Source organism: Paramisgurnus dabryanus, chromosome 22 (assembly GCF_030506205.2).
Source record: "Paramisgurnus dabryanus chromosome 22, PD_genome_1.1, whole genome shotgun sequence".
NCBI lineage: Eukaryota > Metazoa > Chordata > Actinopteri > Cypriniformes > Cobitidae > Paramisgurnus > Paramisgurnus dabryanus.
In genome coordinates this window covers 16,089,634-16,108,533 of record NC_133358.1, presented here as the reverse complement: position 1 = coordinate 16,108,533, position 18,900 = coordinate 16,089,634, and the positions used below count along the sequence as shown (strand labels likewise).

Genomic DNA, 18,900 nt, shown 5'->3' with positions numbered 1-18,900 from the left:
ACACCAGAGGCAAATGCCACAATAAACAAGGCATGAGCCTCCACACGAAACAAGAAACTGTCAGAACCCTGCCATTACTATAAAACATAAATATAAAACAAGACTCTCGTGGCAGAGTCCTGACAGATGGGACCTTTTAAAAAGTTCCTAATATCTACCATTTTGGTACAGATATATGGAGGACCACAAGAGTCATGCAAAATGTATTAAAGAACTTCAATATTTAATAACTACCCTGACAATAAAAATAGCAATTAATAGATTTGTTTAAAAATCCATTAATTAATCTATAAATAAATAGACAAAGTTACAAAAAAATCATTATGTAACATTTTATTAGGCAATAAAAAGTGAGATTATAAAAATAACGTAGAAATGAAATATTAATCCATGAATAAATAGTTCAAATTAATGTAACAATTTATAAAAACAACATAAAATACTCAATAAGTTCATCATTTTAAATTGCATTTAGTAATTCTTAATTAAATAATGGAATTTCAAAATGTATTTCAAAAAGCAATTTAAAAAGAGAAAAAAATAACTGGATTTATAAATTGAATTACAAATACAGGTTTAAATTAGGCATTTAAAAGGACATTTCCGTTTAACTTTTCTGTTTTCATTTTCCCGATGGTTCTCCTTATTCTTTTCGCTATTCGATTTGCTTTTCGTTTTAGCCTCTCTATTTAGCTTTTCCGTGACTCTTTGGGTCCTCATCCGGAGATCTATAAATCTGCGCATGACGTACAATCAGAGCCAATCAGCGAGCTTGTTACATCCATCTGGCCATAGCTATTTTGCATTTCTCATTTGACCATTTGCAAGGACCCAAAGAGTCACGGAAAAGCTAAATAGAGAGGCTAAAACGAAAAGCAAATCGAATAGCGAAAAGAATAAGGAGAACCATCGGAAAAATGAAAACAGAAAAGTTAAACGGAAATGCCCTTTTAAATGCCTAATTTAAACCTGTATTTGTAATTCAATTTATAAATCCAGTTATTTATTTCTCTTTTTAAATCGCTTTTTGAAATACATTTTGAAATTCCATTATTAAATTAAGAATTTATAAATGCAATTTAAAATGATGAACTTATTTAGTATTTTATGTTGTTTTTATAAATTGTTATATTAATTTTAACTATTTATTAATGGATTAATATTTCATTTCTACGTTATTTTTATAATCTCACATTTTATCGCCTAATAAAATGTTACCTAATGATTTTTTTTGTAACTTTGTCTATTTATTTATAGATTAATTAATTAATTTTTAAACAAATCTATTAATTGCTATTTTTATTGTCCAGGTAGTTATTAAATATTGAAGTTCTTTATTACATTTTGCATGACTCTTGTGGTCCTCCATACAGATATGTACCTTTCAGTTACTAAGTATATCTAAAGTACCAATGTATCTTTGTAACAATATGCAGCTTTTAGGTACAAAAGTGTTCTTTTTGAAAAAATACTGATCCAAGGGACAACTTTTGTACCTCATTCTACCATTTTCTGAGAGTGTTCAGTATGTTGAATGTTTTCTAAAAATATTACCTGGGATTAACAGTTGAATCTCTTCTGATGATTGGTTGCCATGTTTATTCATTGCTGTGCAGAAATACCATCCAGCATTATTATGAGTTACAATGAAGCTCATCTTCTTTTCCCGTGCTAAAGGTGTCTTTTGTCCACGTTTGTACCAGGTGTACGTCATGTTATTTGATGGACTTGCTTTGCTTTGGCAGGTGAAAGTTACATTAGTGCCCACAGTGACTGAAGCAGATGGTTTAATAATGATACGAGTCTCTTTTGGAGGAACTTGGGAGAAAAAGCACAGATGACAGCTATTAAACATTGAGACATAATATTTACTTGCATGTTTTTATCACTGATACATTAAATCTCTTACACATTACTCGCAGCATTACTGTGCTGTTCACAGTTGTGTTATTGGAGATGTTTCTTGGATATGTTGCAGTGCAGGAGATGTTCATCTTGTGATCCATGTATGAAGCATTGAAGGTCATTGAGGAAAACACTGAATGAGTTTTATCAGGTTTCTCCTGTAACTGTGTTATAATGTTGGCAGATTTTGGAATGTAAGTCCAGGATAATCTAGGAGGTTGTTTGGGGCAGGGAGCTTCAGCAGAGCAGATCAGATTCACTGCAGTGCCCTCCATCACAGATTTAGACACATCTGGACTGAATATAAGCTCAGGAGGCTGTGGTGAATCTGCAGAGAAAATGAGACTGCTCTTTAATAAAAATAGATTCAGTCATTTTTATGTTACACTTCCTGATATGACTTCACTGACACTTAGTGGTGTGGATGCAGCATCACATAAAGTGAAGGTTTATCAATGCCATTGTATAATTAAAATGCACTATTCACAGTCAGCCATTAATCCGTTTTCGTGAACGTGTTTGATAATATGTTAGGTTACAGTGATTTTGCACATACTGTATGCATCTTACACATTAAGTATTATACAGGATTTACTGTATTGATTCTGTGGCACAAGTGTGATGCTGTTATTATGTGTAATAAATGTATAATAATGTGAAACATTCAGCTCATCTTCTTTTCTTCCTCTTAATTGATGCTAGAGTTACACACTACTACACAATAAAGTACATAAGTAGATGTCCTGTTCAGTGTAGTTGGCATTTACCTGTGACATTGATCCTCACAGTCTTGCTTGAATCACTTGCATTATGTGGATTGGTGTTAAATGTTGCTCTGAACACATTTGGCTCCATTTCTATTCTGAAGTAATACGGGTCTGAATGATTCATCATGATGTTATAGAAGACAGTGCTGCAGTTTCTCTCAGTGAGGTTTCCAATCATCTCTATGTGTCTGAATCCTTGAATGATGTTTTTACTGCTGTTAAACACTACTGAACTCTCGTCTTTCCCAAAGAGTGGTGTCTTTTTCAGCCAAATCCCATAAATCTGTTTTGTTTTCTGCAGTTTTTCCTCAAATGTACTGATAATGAATGTGCAGGGTATCAGCACACAAGAGTCTGTTAGAGCTGTTACTGTGTGTGGAAGTACAGCTGAGTAAACAACACCATCAGCTGAAACATAAAACACACATTAATGACTGTATAAGAGAGATCAATACACATTATTATCATTTATAGCTGTATAGTTTTTCATTCCCCGTTGCTTATTAAAAATCACACCAAATGTAAAGATTGACTGACCTGAGTGAGTTTGTAGTAACACAGAGCTGAAGATGATAATGAATGAGACGATCTGCAGTCCAGACATCACTTCATATGCATGAAACCTAACAGACATTACATACATTAGATCAGAAACATTACATTTCTATATGCAGTTATATATTTATGATACTAACGTTAACTTAATACTATGTAACTATATGTTAACAATTTGCATGTATATAAAGTAAAGAAATAGACAGTTGTTAGCAACAGCATATCTTTTTTATATATATATATTTTCTTGCAACTACTGAAAAAATGGTTTCTTTAAAAATGTACAGACTGCAAAGTTTCAAACCAGTTGTAAATTGAAATAGCCCTGCAGCTTTGCATACAAATAATTACATCCTGTAACTTTGTGTTATTTTTATAGATAACCTAATAATTATCCTCTGCCTAAAAAAATACGAACAGCAGCTATGCAAATTTTTTCTATGTGCTTTTCTTTTCCTATGAGCATCCTGAGGTAACTAGCAATCACATCAGTCCCAGTCTGGACCCTGCCTCCATCAGATGACCACTTTTGTGAAAAGATGACACCGACCTTACAATGACTTTAGATAATGCCTGCTCCTGACTATAAATTGTCTATTTACAATTTTTAATTTTGTAATTTTGTACATTTTTAATTTTCTGATTTGTGTTTTATATGCATTTTTTACATTGTGTCCTCTTGTAAAGTTGTTAGCGACATTGTAACTGTGAAAGGTGCTTTACAAATAAATATGAATTGATTGAATAAAACTGTATATCTGAGTTAGCAGCTAAAATGAACAAACATAAACTTATAAAATGTCTTTTGTGTAAATGTTTGATCTCTATAAATGAATTATCATAGTTTAATATATATTTCATAACGAATAAATAATACTTACCTCTGTACAGTATGTTCAGTTTAAACCCAAGTGCATAAGTGTCTAAAAGTTTCCTCATTTCTGCAACTCCATCCATTCTGCAACACCCTACAGGGCCAAAAGCAAACATTTAACACTTTTTTAAAGAAACAGAAATGAATTCAAGAAGCAAGAGTACATGAAATAAATAATAAAAGTGTGTATGAGTCATAATCTACACTTATAACCATAATGATATTTTTACTATTGTTCTTCTTCAAACTGAACAAAAAGGATTGGTCAGTGTGAGTGAGTAGGCTAATACAGAGCTGATGATGATACAGAAATTGATCTGGATTCTTATTAAGGGCAAAAACTCTTAACAATACCAACAAATGACAGCATTACACTACACTACAAAACACAATTTACAGGTTTGCCATGGGCATAATTTTTAGGCTTCATTTAAGGTTCCTTTACATAATGATGGGATTACTGGAGGGCCATTGATAGACAGAAAGTTTTTCAGGATAATCGCACATGGATATGGTTCTGAAGTAAATGTGTAAAATATTATATTCAGTTTAATTATTTCTGTAATAATGCTAATCTTAGTAAATCTTAGCTTATATCAGTTGCCCCGCCCACTCATCACCGTTCTCTCACAGCGTCCATGTCCATTTAAGTACATTTTTCAAAAATGACGGTGAGGTAGACTGGAGCTGAAACATGGTTTCATGACGCTTTAAATTATGCTTCAAGAATCTTTCAGTATAACTATCATGGTCCTGCCTTCAGGTCACAGTTTTCTAAGTCATGATGACAGGTGGCAGTCCCATGTTTTGTTTGAAGGCTCGGCTTTGTTTATTTAGACCATGTGCTTTCTGTCCCGCTCCCTCATTAATTACCTGGTTGTTGTTTCATTCATGTCACTTGTTCCCCTGTTGATTTGCTCCCTTATTTGATGCCGTTGTGTTGGCTGTGTTGTGCAGATTTGTTTTCTCTATAACATGTGTCTTGTTAAGCTGTGCCAAGTCTTAGTCTTGCCACTGTTAAGTCTTCATCAAGTTTATCGCTTTGTTCTATTCTAGTCAGTTCTTTTTTTTATTGATCTGTTTCTTGATATTTGCCTCCTTGTGGTTTGTTATTTTCTGTTTTATTGTCATTAAAAGTCTTTGCTCATTCAGCCTGCATCTGGGTTTTGTCTCTCTCCTTTCTGGAGAATCATGACAATTAACATTGACACTTCATTGTAATATCATGCATTTGTGCTATATAACAAGAGACTGTCCTCAAACATTAAAACAAGCAGTGTAACTGAAAACTGGGTTACACTTTATTTTGATAGTCCACTTTAGACATTCTACTAACTATAAATAACTTTGCAACTACATGTTAACTAACTTTCAATAATTTGCAACTATACATCAACTAACTGTCATTAGTCTATTAGTAGACTGTAAGGGTTGGGGTTAGGGAAGAGGTTTGGGTTAGTGGAATAAGTTGACATGCACCTGCAAAGACACTAATAGACAGTTGAATGTCTGTTGAGATATCATCACAATAAAGTGTTAGTAGATATTAAGCAGACAGTCTACTAATTCACTAAAGATTTTTAGTTGATAAGTAGTTGCAAAGTTACTTATAATTAGTAAAATGTCTAAAGTGGACTATCGAAATAAAGTGTTACCGAAAACAGGAATAAAACCTCCCACAACAAAATGAAAGCATTAATTTTATTTCTTTGAAATTCTTCTTATAAACAAATGATTTATATGGGGAAGAGTTCAGTTCAGTGCTGACTGCATACAGCAACTATCACACAATCTTTACCAAGGCCTTCTTTGCAACTAAATATAACACAGGCTAAGATGATGACCCAGTGCTCACAAATATGTCCTCATAGCGGAAGAACCAAAAGCAGTGTTTCACACTTTTAAGAGAACAGTACATTAGGGTTAATCTTCATATATGAAACAGTGCTTTTTAAAATGTGGATGATCAAACACATATGGCCTGTTTTCTCTTAGTCTGTGTCTAATCCTTGTCTTGGTAACTATAAACATATATATATAACTATAAACATTCCAAATCTTTATCAAAGACTCACAGACATTATGTATTAGTATATTTATTAAAATATTTTATGGTGAAAGTGAAAAGTAATGTAATGACCAATGAATGACCCATACTTAGAATTTGACCTCTGGATTTAATCCATCCAGTGAGTAGTAAGCAAGCACACTAAGCATTGGGCAGCTATCACTGCAGTTATATAAGCCAACATATAAGAATGTCTGTGAAATATAATAGATGTTAAAGAGTTCATTCATTCACTTTCTCTTGACCTGAGCGTAGAGTTCCTCTTGTTTCTGAACACTGTTGATTTGTCTCTTTCTCTGAATCTCAGCATACTCTGTCTCTGGGTTTTTCTTGTTTATGTGATGGGTGTGTGGTGTGGAGAAGTCAATCACTCCATAGTGGACCTCATCAGTTTCTTTCTCAGACATTTCACTCTTCATGTTGATCTCAATAGCATTGTTAGAAGAGAAATCCAGCATGTCTTCATTTTTATCTGCAGTCTGAGGAGACAAACCAGAGGAAAATATATAAATATTTATATTAGGTTTTGTAACAAATGTGGAGTTGGAACAAAAAATTAATCTGGAGGGACTTTTTATTGTAATTTTTATGGTAACACCGTACAATACATTTTTATTTGTAAACATTAGTTTATCCATTAGCTAAAATGAACTAACAATTATCAAAACGTCTACAGCATTTATTAATCTCATGTTAATTTAGTCATTTACTAACACATTTTTAACATCAAAGGTTGTTAACATTAACTTAATATACCAACCTGGTCTCACAGTGAACTAACATAAACAATTGTATTGATATTAACAATTATTAATATTTAAAAAGATAAAAAAAATGCTTACAAACTATATTTCATTGTTAGTTCACAGCTAATGTTAACAAATAGAACATTCTTGTAAAGTGTTATGATTTTTATTTATGCTTATTTTATTAAGTCTTAATTTCTTCAGAAATAATGATTTAAATATTTTTGTCCTTAAAATTAAAGTGCTTATGTTGAATGGTAGCTACTGTACACCCACCTGATCTTTTCTTCTGGTATTGGTCTGACTCAATGTCTTTGTCCTGATAGAGAATACAATCAACAGTTAATACATTTGTGTGTTTTGTTTATTATAAAACATAAGGATAACATGTAAGGGATAATCCACGGCTAGCCATGCATTAAAGGGTTTTAATGCACGACGTAGAGGCGAAGAACCACCCGACGCATGGCCTTTAATGCTATGGCTAGCCGTGGATTATCCCGCTTATACCTTGGTTATTTGCCAAGTTAAAGCTGTAATTAATGTTTACAGTGTAATTTTTAACAAACGGGTAAAAATGACGGTCATCTTCTTAAGTTAAGGCTCGCACTCCATCCGCTTTAGATAAAGTAGTGCCATTGTATTGCTTTTATTTAAATGAATTATCATATTTATTTAAATTCATTATTAAAAGAGAGAGACAGAGAACTGAAAGAGAAGAACCCGAGGGAGGGAGGGAGGGAGGGAGCGAGAGAGAGAGAGAGAGAGAGAGAGAGAGAGAGAGAGAGAGAGAGAGAGAGAGAGAGAGAGAGAGAGAGAGAGAGAGAGAGAGAGAGAGAGAAATGCATGCGCGATTTACCTGTGGCTGTGTGCGTCTCTTCTTTAAAGTCTATCCTCTCGTTGCTTAAGCATATCGCTAACTTAGTGATTCTTTAATTGATTTATTTAAATAATTTATGAATGACAGTCAACACTTACAGTGACGAGGCAATCTTTATTTGAACTAATCATTTATTTAAATGAATTATGTAAAGTGTGAAATAAAACCGACGTCTCTAACCACGATTACTATTTAAGGACACATTATATTGATTAAAATGGAAAACAAAAATCAAACAGTTGGACATTTCGAAGCGATGTTTTAAAATAGATAGACAGAGAACTGAAAGAGAAGGACAAGAGGGAGACTCACTGTAAAGAGAGACGCTCTCTCTCTCTCTCTCGCCCCTCTCTCGCTCTCTCTGGAAGTGTAACTGTGTTACTATGGTTACCAATGTTTATAGTAGCGGATTCATTTCTAACTTTAATCAAACTGACTGGAACTACCTGTGCGTAAAACGGTTTTAATGCACACCTTCCAGCCAATCAGAATCGAGTATTTAAACAGACCATGGTATAATTATTATTATATCTTTACCTCACACAAAAAAATACTGCAGAAATCACAAGGAGAGCCAAAAGTCCTCCAATACAGCCATAAATCACAGCTTTAAAGGATCCTAAAATAATAAAGTGCAACACTTATTCAGAAATAACATCATACAGTACAAAGATGCTGCATAAATGACTAAGAGTATAACTGTGATCATCTCAAAAAACTATAAGAGTAAACTTCTGTATGTTGAATGTTTTCTGATAAATATTACCTGAGATTAACAGTTGAATCTCTGCTGATGATTGGTTGCCAAATTTATTCAGTGCTGTGCAGAAATACCATCCTGTATTATTATGAGTTACAATGAAGCTCATCTTCTTCTCCTGTGTTAAAGGTGTCTTCTGTCCACGTTTGTACCAGGTGTACGTCATGTTATTTGATGGATTTTCTTTGCTTTGGCAGGTGAAAGTTACATTAGTGCCCACAGTGACTGAAGCAGATGGTTCAATAATGATATGAGTCTCTTTTGGAGGAACTTAGGAGAAAAGCACAGATTAATATCCATTAATTACTGACACACAAGATACCCTACTGAAAAATCCAGCTAAGACCAGCATAAGCTGGTGAGGTGGTTTTGCTTGTGTAGCAAGCTGGTCTAGCTGCGTTTTGGTCACTTTTTAAGCTGGTCTAGCTGGACTTAGCTGGTCAGGCTGGAAGACCAGCTGGCCCAACAGCATGACCAGCTTTGTCAGGCTGGGAGGACCAGCGTAAACCACCTTAAACCAGCTAAAACCAGCTACCAGCTTATGCTGGTCTTAGCTGATTTTTTTCAGTAGGGTATTTGCATGTTTTAAACACCGATACTAATTAGAATTTATATACATAATTAACAACAAAGATTGAGAGAAACAACACACAAAACATCTGCAAATGTCTTACATGAAACTTGTAGCATTACTGTGCTGTTCACAGTTGTGTTATTGGAGATGTTTCTTGGATATGTTGCAGTGCAGGAGATGTTCATCCTGTGATCCATGTATGAAGCATTAAAGGTCATTGAGGAAAACACTGAATGAGTTTTATCAGGTTTCTCCTGTAACTGTGTTATAATGTTGGCAGATTTGGGGATGTAAGTCCAGGATAATGTAGGAGGTTGTTTGGGGCAGGGAGCTTCAGCAGAGCAGATCAGATTCACTGCAGTGCCCTCCATCACAGATTTAGACACATTTGGACTCAATATAAGCTCAGGGGGCTGTGGTGAATCTGCAGAGAAAATGAGACAACGCTTTAATAAAAATACATTCAGTTATTTTTATGTTGCACCTCCTGATATGACTTCACTGACACCTAGTGGTGTGGATGCAGCATCACATAAAGTGAAGATTTAGCAATGCCATTGTATAATTACAGTGAGCCATTAATCAGTTTTCATGAAAGAGTATGATAATATGTTAGGTTACAGTAATTTTACTGTTTGCATCTTACACATTGAGTAGGGCTGGGCAAAAAAAATCGATTTTTCGATTAATCGTTTTTTTTACGTGGTCGATTCAGAATCGATTCTCAAAGAGCAGAATTGATGTTTTTTCCTGCAAAAAATGAATGTAAGATTAACATTAATCAAATTACTAGTCTTCTTCACTAGATGTCACCCTCTTTTTTGCCTTGCGCGATGTTACCAAGGAGCCTGTCATTCTTTCATTCAGTGCTTAAATTGGCGGTTTTAGGTGCTTCATCAACTTTGATGCCACCTAAACTTAAAAAGTAAGAGGTATGGAAGCATCCCGAGAACCGGAATCGAAAATTGAATCGAGAATCGGAATCGAATCGATGTGATAGCTTGTGAATCGAAACTGAATCGATCTGGAACATCTGGATCGATACCCAGCCCTAACACTGAGTATTTTACAGGATGTACTGCATTGATTTTCTGGCAATTATGTGTGCTGCTTTTATCAAATTTCTATTTGAGTAATTAACACTTGATGTCTGTGTCTTTGACTTGTGGTTTTGTGAAGAATCCAATTTTATCTTCTTACTTCTTTATCAATGCTATATTTAAACTACATTATAAAGTCTTTAAGTAGATGATTGTTTTTTATTGTAGTTTGCATTTACCTGTGACATTGATCCTCACAGTCTTGCTTGAATCACTTGCATTATTTGGATTGGTGTTAAATGTTGCTCTGAACACATTTGGCTTCATTTCTATTCTGAAGTAATACGGGTCTGAATGATTCATCATGATGTTATAGAAGACAGTGCTGCAGTTTCTCTCAGTGAGGTTTCCAATCATCTCTATGTGTCTGAATCCTTGAATGATGTTTTGACTGCTGTTAAACACTACTGAACTCTCGTCTTCCCCAAAGTGTGATGTCTTTTTCAGCCAAATCCCATAAATCTGTGTTGTTTTCTGCAGTTTTTCCTCAAATGTACTGATATTGAATGTGCAGGGTATCAGCACACAAGAGTCTGTCAGAGCTGTTACTGTGTGTGGAAGTACAGCTGAGTACTTATCACCTGATGAAACATGAAACACACATTAATGACTGTATAAGAGAGATCAATACACATTATTATAATTTATAGCTGTATAGTTTTTAATTTCCTGTTGCTTATTTACAATCACACCAAATGTAAAGATTGACTGACCTGAGTGAGTTTGCAGTAACACAGAGCTGATGATGATAATGAATGAGATGATCTGCAGTCCAGACATCACTTATACATGAAACCAAACAGACATTATTAGATCAGAAACATTCAATTTTCATGCAGTTATATATTTATATTCAGAGACATATTTAGACGATTCTCATAAAAAAATATTTGCATTTATATAAAGTAAAAATTTATATGGGCAGTTGTTCATTTGTTTTTCATTTAGCAGAAACTTTTATCCAAAGTGAAAAAATGAAAGAGTTTTCCAGGTTTTACCTTACAGTCATATTCTCCGCTATAGAGGTCACTAAACAACATTGGTATCGCTTCATAAAAGAACATAAAATGATGGTAGTTGTAATCTTTACTCTCACTGTCCGATAGGACTCAAAAATCATGTTCATATATAACGGAATGAAATAAAGATTTATAACCGTAACATTGTAATGTAAGCACAAGCTGTGGCTTGATCGAAGCAACAGCAGAGTCACTTGCAGAGTACTTCCCAGTGGCGTTATTTTATCAACAGCCCTGGGGCCAACTGTATAAAGCTGCTCAGAGTAAAATTTCTGTCTTATGTGCGTCAAAATTCCAAAAATGACATTGATTTACTCTTATTCTTAGAATTAAGAATAAATGTAGTTAATAAAGCCCACTAAGTGTTACGACTATAGGGCCCAGCTCCTAAATTATTTAAGAGAGCTGGAAAGGTCTCCTAACTTAAGAGTAACAAGAGGGCAGCAGAGAGGCGGAGATCATGCACTTTCCAACAAAGAATGGATTAAAATTATTTTCATTCAAATGTATTTTAATAGCACTTTTGACAAATTATTGTTGCATTGTTGTTGTTGCAAATTTACAGTAAAAACATGTTAGTATATAGACAGTAGATAGGAATTAATATATCAAAATATAAAGAGTATAGGGTTTTTTATACAACGTATATTATATTACTCAATATAACATACAGTATAAAATGGATAAGATGTATATTAGCAAAACTTATTCAAGTGCTGAACAGTACCAAGATTTTTTTATGGGCAAACAATAAGACAGCCTACCTAAATGTAATATAAAATTATTATAATATATACTGTAAATGTTAAAGTTGGATCAACTTAAAAAAATATTGGTAATGCCTAAAAATGTAAGGTTTTTTTACTTACATTTTCTCAGTTTAAAGGAAATAATTAAAGTAAAAAAATTAGGTGTTACCAACTGAAGTAAGTTTTTTTTACAATACCATAACATGTAAAAAAAATGTACAATAGCATTATTAATAAAAAAGTCACACCATTACATGAAAAGTGATATTAATGGAGTATAAAACCCTGACACAAAACATTATGTTACAGTAGCAGTGAGCAAGCCAAAGGCAACATTGACAAAGATGGCAAAAATACAATGTTGTTTAAGTGGAGAAATCGAAATCCAGCTTTACTTGATCATCATTTTATTCGGGCTAATCTAAGTTGTTTTTTATCTAAGTGTTTGCAAACTTTAGTCTTTTCTTTATAAACAGCCTGTGAGTGCAATCAAAATGATGTGACTCGTAATTTTTTTTAAATAGCATTACGTTTGTCTATTTCAGTTGAAACTTAATCAAAATGGGGCAAAATCGTGTAAAATAAATACATGTATTTATTTGTAGTATTGTTAAAGAGAAACTTCACTCATTTGCATTAAGCTTTGTATCGTTAGAACCCCAGTCATGTTTTTAAATGGTCGTGCATCATTCCCTCAGTTTCTCCTGAGACTGATACTCATTTCAGTGAGGCACTTCCTTCTTTCAATGATGTAAAAATCGTCATTTTGCGTCTTTGAAAGAAGGAAATCCTGTATCTCTGTTGAGGGTGAAAGACTACAGACACTCATTCCTCATTTTTCCAAGGTGGGGGCTATGGGTGGGACCCACTCACGCTAAAGACCTATTACAGATCAGTGGGTGGGACTTACGAAAATATACAAACACAGACGAAAAAAAACGATCAGCCGCCATTTTTATGCTAAGCTAAGCTAAACAGACGTTGTGGAGCGAGCCAGACTTCGTGTTACAATAACAGCGGAAGTTAATCAATATGATATAGAAAAGGGTGATTTCGCAAGCGTGATGCTCTAATCCGCTGTTCATTGCACCTTTATGAGCCACAATACAGCAAAGACCTCAGGCAGATGAAGGAACAGAAGCCCGAGGAGTAGGCCGGAGCCTGGGCTTCGGCTGAGTAGAGGAGCCCGAGAAGGACGCCGCAACCATCGGCCTCTGCTGCGTAGAGAAGCCCGGACTGATAGTGCCTCTACTCTCGCTGTGTGCCTTCTTTATAACATTTCTACATCAGATAAGGATATGGACGTTTGTTTGGTGAATGTTTCCAGGCAAGAGAGCAACTTTGCGCGTGTTTAGACATGTTTATTTCACAGACGTGTTTCGGTTTACGAACACAGAGCTGAGGCAGCGCGTCTGTGGAGATATTGTGCAGGGGACGCGTTTGTGTGCAGGATGCAGGGATAAACGGACGTCTGACTGTAAAGTGAGTGTTTCTATTTTCTTTGTTATACTAAGGTGGCATTTACACAATAGCATATCTGAGCGGTGTTTTATATGTCTATGTGAAAGCAATGAGGCTGATATTACACAGATGTAATTACAGTAAACAAGAGACAAAAAGAAAATTGGTAAAACTAAATAAACATGAAAAATGCATACCCTTTTTTAAGTACTTGGAAAGACATTTGTACTGCGGATCTGAAAGTGCACGTTACTGTTTGAATAAGACTTTGCTACACACCAGGCCAGAGTGTTATTGTGTGTAACACAATGTAACATCACGTTTAAAAGTAAGTCATGATTGGTGTCTGTCAGACACAGTGGTGGCTATTTTCTTTGTTTTACTAACGTGGCATTTATGTACACAATAGCATATCTGAGCCTTGATCCGATTAATGGGAGTGGCTTGCAAAGCTGTGCCTTGTGGTGCATAGTGGGAGTTGTAGTTTTTCATACAAATGTGTTCTAAAGTCACGTTCTGTCTTTTCTCGGTCAAATAGGCACAAAATTCTAAATTTATGTTACATTTCGACTACAAATATGACCCACTTTCGACAAAGATTAATGTTCCTATCGATGAAATGGCCCTTTAAATATGGAGAGCCCAAAATGCCATATAAATAAATAAATACATTAATAAAGGAAATGTAAAAACAAAAATAAATGAGTATTAATACCTGTATTTCCTTATTTATGTATAATTGTATTTTTCCACATTAATTAATTAATTTATTTATTTCCACTTTTATTTATTTCCACATTTATTTATTTATACATTTATTTACAGTGGCAGTTCTACACGGAGGCCAAGGGAGGCCCGTGCCTCTGTAGACATGTCCCTGGCCACCCCTGTGGCCCCCCGTGCTAACCAAATAAAAACAGTATGAATTTATTATGATTAACACGCGAGTGCCAAAAGCGGAACTAATACGACGCAACGTTCTACACAGGAAAATCAGAGCGGTGCACCCAATCACTGTAGCCGCCTGCAGGTGCTGCTCGGTGGGCATCTCAAATTGTTCCCAAGCTCCTGAGGTTGTGATGTGTATGCAGGTTCCGGCACTGGTAAGGACTCTAGCTCACTTCACATTGGGACACTGTTCACTTATTCTCCTGTGAGGTGACTGCTTAAGCGCGTTGTGATCATTCACAGCTGTTACTCATCAACAACCGACAAAACCAACATCTCGCTGACTTTTTTAAACAGTACATTGTGAAAAGCGCCGTATTTCATAAAGTTTATTGAGTAGGCTCGCATGATTTTCGGTTGGAGGGCTTTGGAAAAGGTCACATGATTTCCAGTAAGGGAACATATGGACCATCAACGCTCACTGGTTTTTGCGTTGCATGGAATCTTTAGGTAACTAATGTTTCAGGGCACTTGAATGATTTTGGGATTAAGACAGCCCTTAAAATGGCAAACTCCCTAATCAGTGCCTTGACTACTGAACAAGGGAGCTGATGAGAGTTCACTCCTCTTTTGCACATGCACTCACTCTTGTATAAAATAAATGTTTATATGATTGTGAAGTAAAATAAAGTTTAAGGGGCAGTTTCCCGGACAGGGATGAGACTAGTCCTAGACTAAAATAAATGTAAGTGCTGTCCAAACTGAAAACAACGTGAACTGCCATATCTTAAATACATCAGTGCCCTTTGTTTTGCTTAAATATGCACACAAGTAATGTTTTTAGTAAATCATGTTTGTTAAAACTAGTTATATTTCCTAATTAAACTAAAGACTAGTCCTGTCTTAAACTACTGTAATCCCTGTAACCACCCCTATAATTTTTTAATATCATTTGTTGCCCTTTTTAATCTGCCCCTCTGGTTAAACACCGCCCCCAGTGAAATTTGTCTAGAACAGCCACTGTTTATTTATTTCTTCATTTCTTTGTCTGTAGGCTAATGAGGTGGGGCGTGGGGGGCATGGGAACAAAGTTGCAGAATGACTTATAGATGGGCAATTATATCTTGTATTTAACGTTTTAAGAAATTTTATTTCACCATAACAGTGTGTATATAGGGTCATTACAAACTGTACTCAGTATAATTTTATCAATATAAAATGCGCATCATCAACAGATCTGATAAAAGACCCTTGCAAGTGGACACTTGAACATGGAAGCGAGTTAAATTATCACATTTAATGTAATTGCACTGGATGGGGGCTGATCAGAGCTTGTGGCTCGACCACCAACAGAAAGTGGAGAGAAACCAGCACATTTTATTAAAGCAAAACACTTTACATTCGCGTTTCCTAATTTTGCAATTCATAACATGTGACAACTCGAATGCTTATGCTCCTCTTAATCACAAGCCATCAAGTGCAATCCTCTGTTAAATCTAACAAAAGGTGATCATACAAACGCGGCGAGACACGCTATGCAGGTGATCCAAATCATGGAGGAGTGACTGAGCTGCTTGGAGAGGCGCAGACGATACAATTAAAAGAAAAGAGTAAAATAAGGAGGTGTGCTGAAGCATCGTGTCCATTCAAACCCTCAGAGCACCTTGAGCTGATTTTTAAAAAAATGAAACATCCAAAAACAATGTTAACAGCAACAGATACAAACTTTTCTATTGAGATTATATTTCTCAGATTGGTTCTGAATCACTCTTCCTATAAGTTTTTAAAGGAATAGTCTACTCATTTTCAATATTAAAATATGTTATTACCTTAACTAAGAAGAGTTGATACATCCCTCTATCATCTGTGTGCGTGCACGTAAGCGCTGGAGCGCGCTGCGACACTTCGATAGCATTTAGCTTAGCCCCATTCATTCAATGTTACCAATCAGAGATAAAGTTGGAAGTGACCAAACACATCAACGTTTTTCCTATTCAAGACGAGTAGTTATACGAGCAAGTTTGGTGGTACAAAATAAAACGTAGCGCTTTTCTAAGCGGATTTAAAAGAGGAACTATATTTTATGGCGTAATAGCACTTTTGGGAGTACTTCGACTCGGCGCAGTAACACCCTCCCTCTCCCATTATGAGAGGGAGAAGGGGAGCGGACTTTTCAGGCGAGTCAAAGTACTTACTTTGTACCACCAAACTTGCTCGTATAACTACTCGTCTTAAATAGGAAAAACGTTGATGTGTTTGGTCACTTCTAACTTTATCTCTGATTGGTACCATTGAATGAATGGGGCTAAGCTAAAAGCGCTTACATGCACGCACACAGATGATAGAGGGATGTATCAACAATTCTTAGTTAACTCTTTCACCGCCATTGACGAGATATCTCGTCAATTAAGAGAAAACGCCTCCCCGCCAATGACGAGATTTTCTGTATTTCCGCAATACCGCTAATATCCAGCAGTTGGCGCCCTTACGCAACTTTTTAAACCCGGAAGTATTGCCCTATGGCAAGCGGCTGCATGTCCGTGTCTGTTTTAAAGATCGCTCTGAATGGGATCTTTATGAAAAGTCTGTCACAAAAATGGAATTATCTCTGCTTTTTGCTCAAAATGTGGTGTTTTTGCAGAAACCTACCCATATTCAAAAGCTGATTACAAAAGAACCATTGAAGGTAGGATGAAACCGTTTTTTTTGTTTGAAAGCAGAGGGTCTGTTCTTTCATTTGGTATATTGTATGTTTATATATTTAAAGAATAAAATTTTTCTGGAAGAACAATGCTGGCGGTGAAAGAGTTCAGGTAATAACATTTTAATATTGAAAATGAGTAGACTATTCCTAATTAAGATAAATTAGGAGCTTTCTGAGATGATTCTACACTGTAAAAAATAAAAAGCTGGATTTACTGTACTTAACCCTTTATGTGTTGTTGGGGATGTTTTCATCCACTGCAAGGTTTTTTTACTCTTAATTTGGCCATAACTTTTTTTCTCTGTTTTATCAAATTGAATGATTTTTGGTGACAAATTTTATATTTACATGTATTTTAAGAAAATGCTTGGAAATTTTTCAAAAACTCAACGATATACCGTGGGCAAATTTACTAACCTTTCGTGTTGTTAGTGGCTGAAAGCATCCACTAAATTCAACAGCTATAAAAATGTATCGGATGAATATTTTTTCCAATTTTTTTCATAAATCTGTTAATTAACCTCAGTACTGATCAAAACTACCAAATCTTCAGAAAAATTTCATAATTTTAACTCTTTAATTGCCAAGTTTATAAGTGGTGTCACTGATTTGGGGAAAAAAACCCACACAAAATGACCGATTTTCAATATAAAAAGTGATTGTAACCTGGATTTTTTTTTACCTTTTTCACAGTCTTGGGCATATCAAAGATCGGTAAAAACATTGGCTTTGAAGCATTTTTAGTTTTTGTGTAGCATCAGTTTTAATTTTTTTCTCCCTCTTTTATTGTTAGTGGCTGTTTTTGCCCCATTGACTTCCATTATAACCAAATTTTTTGATTGCAGAGCTATGACACCTTTTTATCATGCATTTTATCATGAATGTTGGTGTTTTTTTCCTTTTGCCAAGAGGTCAAATTTGTCATTTGGCAAAAACAGCCACTAACATTTTGTATTAAATTATGAGCAGGGCCATACGCAGGATTTTATAAATACCGACGTCCATATAAGTATTTTTCTATAGCATGCACCCCATAAAAAATCTTATTTCTCTGCTACATATATGAATTTTAATACATCAGAGAAAACCAAAGAATCAAATAATATAATTAATTAATAATATAGATTTCAAACCATGTCAGTATGCAGAAGACTTGTGTTGGTCATTAGGAATACATTGTAATAATTATTTTACCATCCTGGGCACACTGGGTAAAGTAAAGCAAACATAGGCTAACTGAATATAGGATCATTTTAGTGAATTAACTAAAGGCTATCAATCATTAATTTATTAAATTAATTCACAATATCACAGAGCCGGCGCCAGACCATAACTAACAGGGGGGCACTTGGCTTCCAACGGGGGGGCACGCAATAGCAACAATAACTTGCAAAAACAAGACACATGCACACACTCATACAACTGGTACAGACTGTCAGCTCATTTCCCTTATAAAGTGCAAAAGACCACAAACTATGTGCAAAACTATTGAACTTCGACCGCGGCGTGAGTGCAAGCTGAGCTCCGCTGCGCTCGCGCTTTGCTCAACGCACCAACAAACCACCCTCGCGCGGCGCAAGCCATTCAAATGAATTGGTTTCATAGCGCAGCGCACTCCGCGTCCTGCTTTAAAAAAGCCGCTTTACCGTAATCACGTCGTAATGCTGTTAACGGTCTATAGCCACACTTCACATTTAAGCTTACATAATTTAAAACACTGCTAACTTACCTTTAAAATAGCTGAAGATGGCGTGTACGAACATTAAACTTCCTTAAAACAGTGTCCTGTAGATTTGTAAATTCCACCTCGACCTCTAATCTCTTTGTTTGAGCCAGTCTGTGTTTGCATG

General features: G+C 35.2%; 2 protein-coding genes across 2 annotated transcripts in view; both read right to left on the bottom strand.

The window, feature by feature from the left end:
- The window catches only part of LOC135785275 (B-cell receptor CD22-like), a 286,056-nt gene that overhangs the window by 138,658 nt on the left and 128,498 nt on the right, over positions 1–18,900 (bottom strand). The window lies entirely within an intron of this gene.
- On the bottom strand, positions 1,599–3,276 carry LOC135785251 (myelin-associated glycoprotein-like). Its single transcript, XM_065294591.2, has 5 exons — positions 3,210–3,276; positions 2,673–3,080; positions 1,910–2,233; positions 1,701–1,818; positions 1,599–1,608 (listed from the first exon to the last, which is right to left on the bottom strand). The coding sequence occupies exons 1-5, from the start codon at positions 3,274–3,276 to the stop codon at positions 1,599–1,601; spliced, it is 927 nt and encodes a 308-aa protein (XP_065150663.2).

Bases quoted from the DNA above. Each gene is read 5' to 3' on its own strand.
- LOC135785251 (XM_065294591.2), bottom strand. From the start codon at position 3,276: ATGTCTGGACTGCAGATCGTCTCATTCATTATCATCTTCAGCTCTGTG. The intron at 3,081-3,209 runs GTCAGTCAATCT...TTTATGTTTCAG, and splicing joins GTTACTACAAACTCACTCAG to CTGATGGTGTTGTTTACTCA. The intron at 1,819-1,909 runs GTAAGAGATTTA...TTTTCTCCCAAG, and splicing joins AGTAATGCTGCGAGTAATGT to TTCCTCCAAAAGAGACTCGT.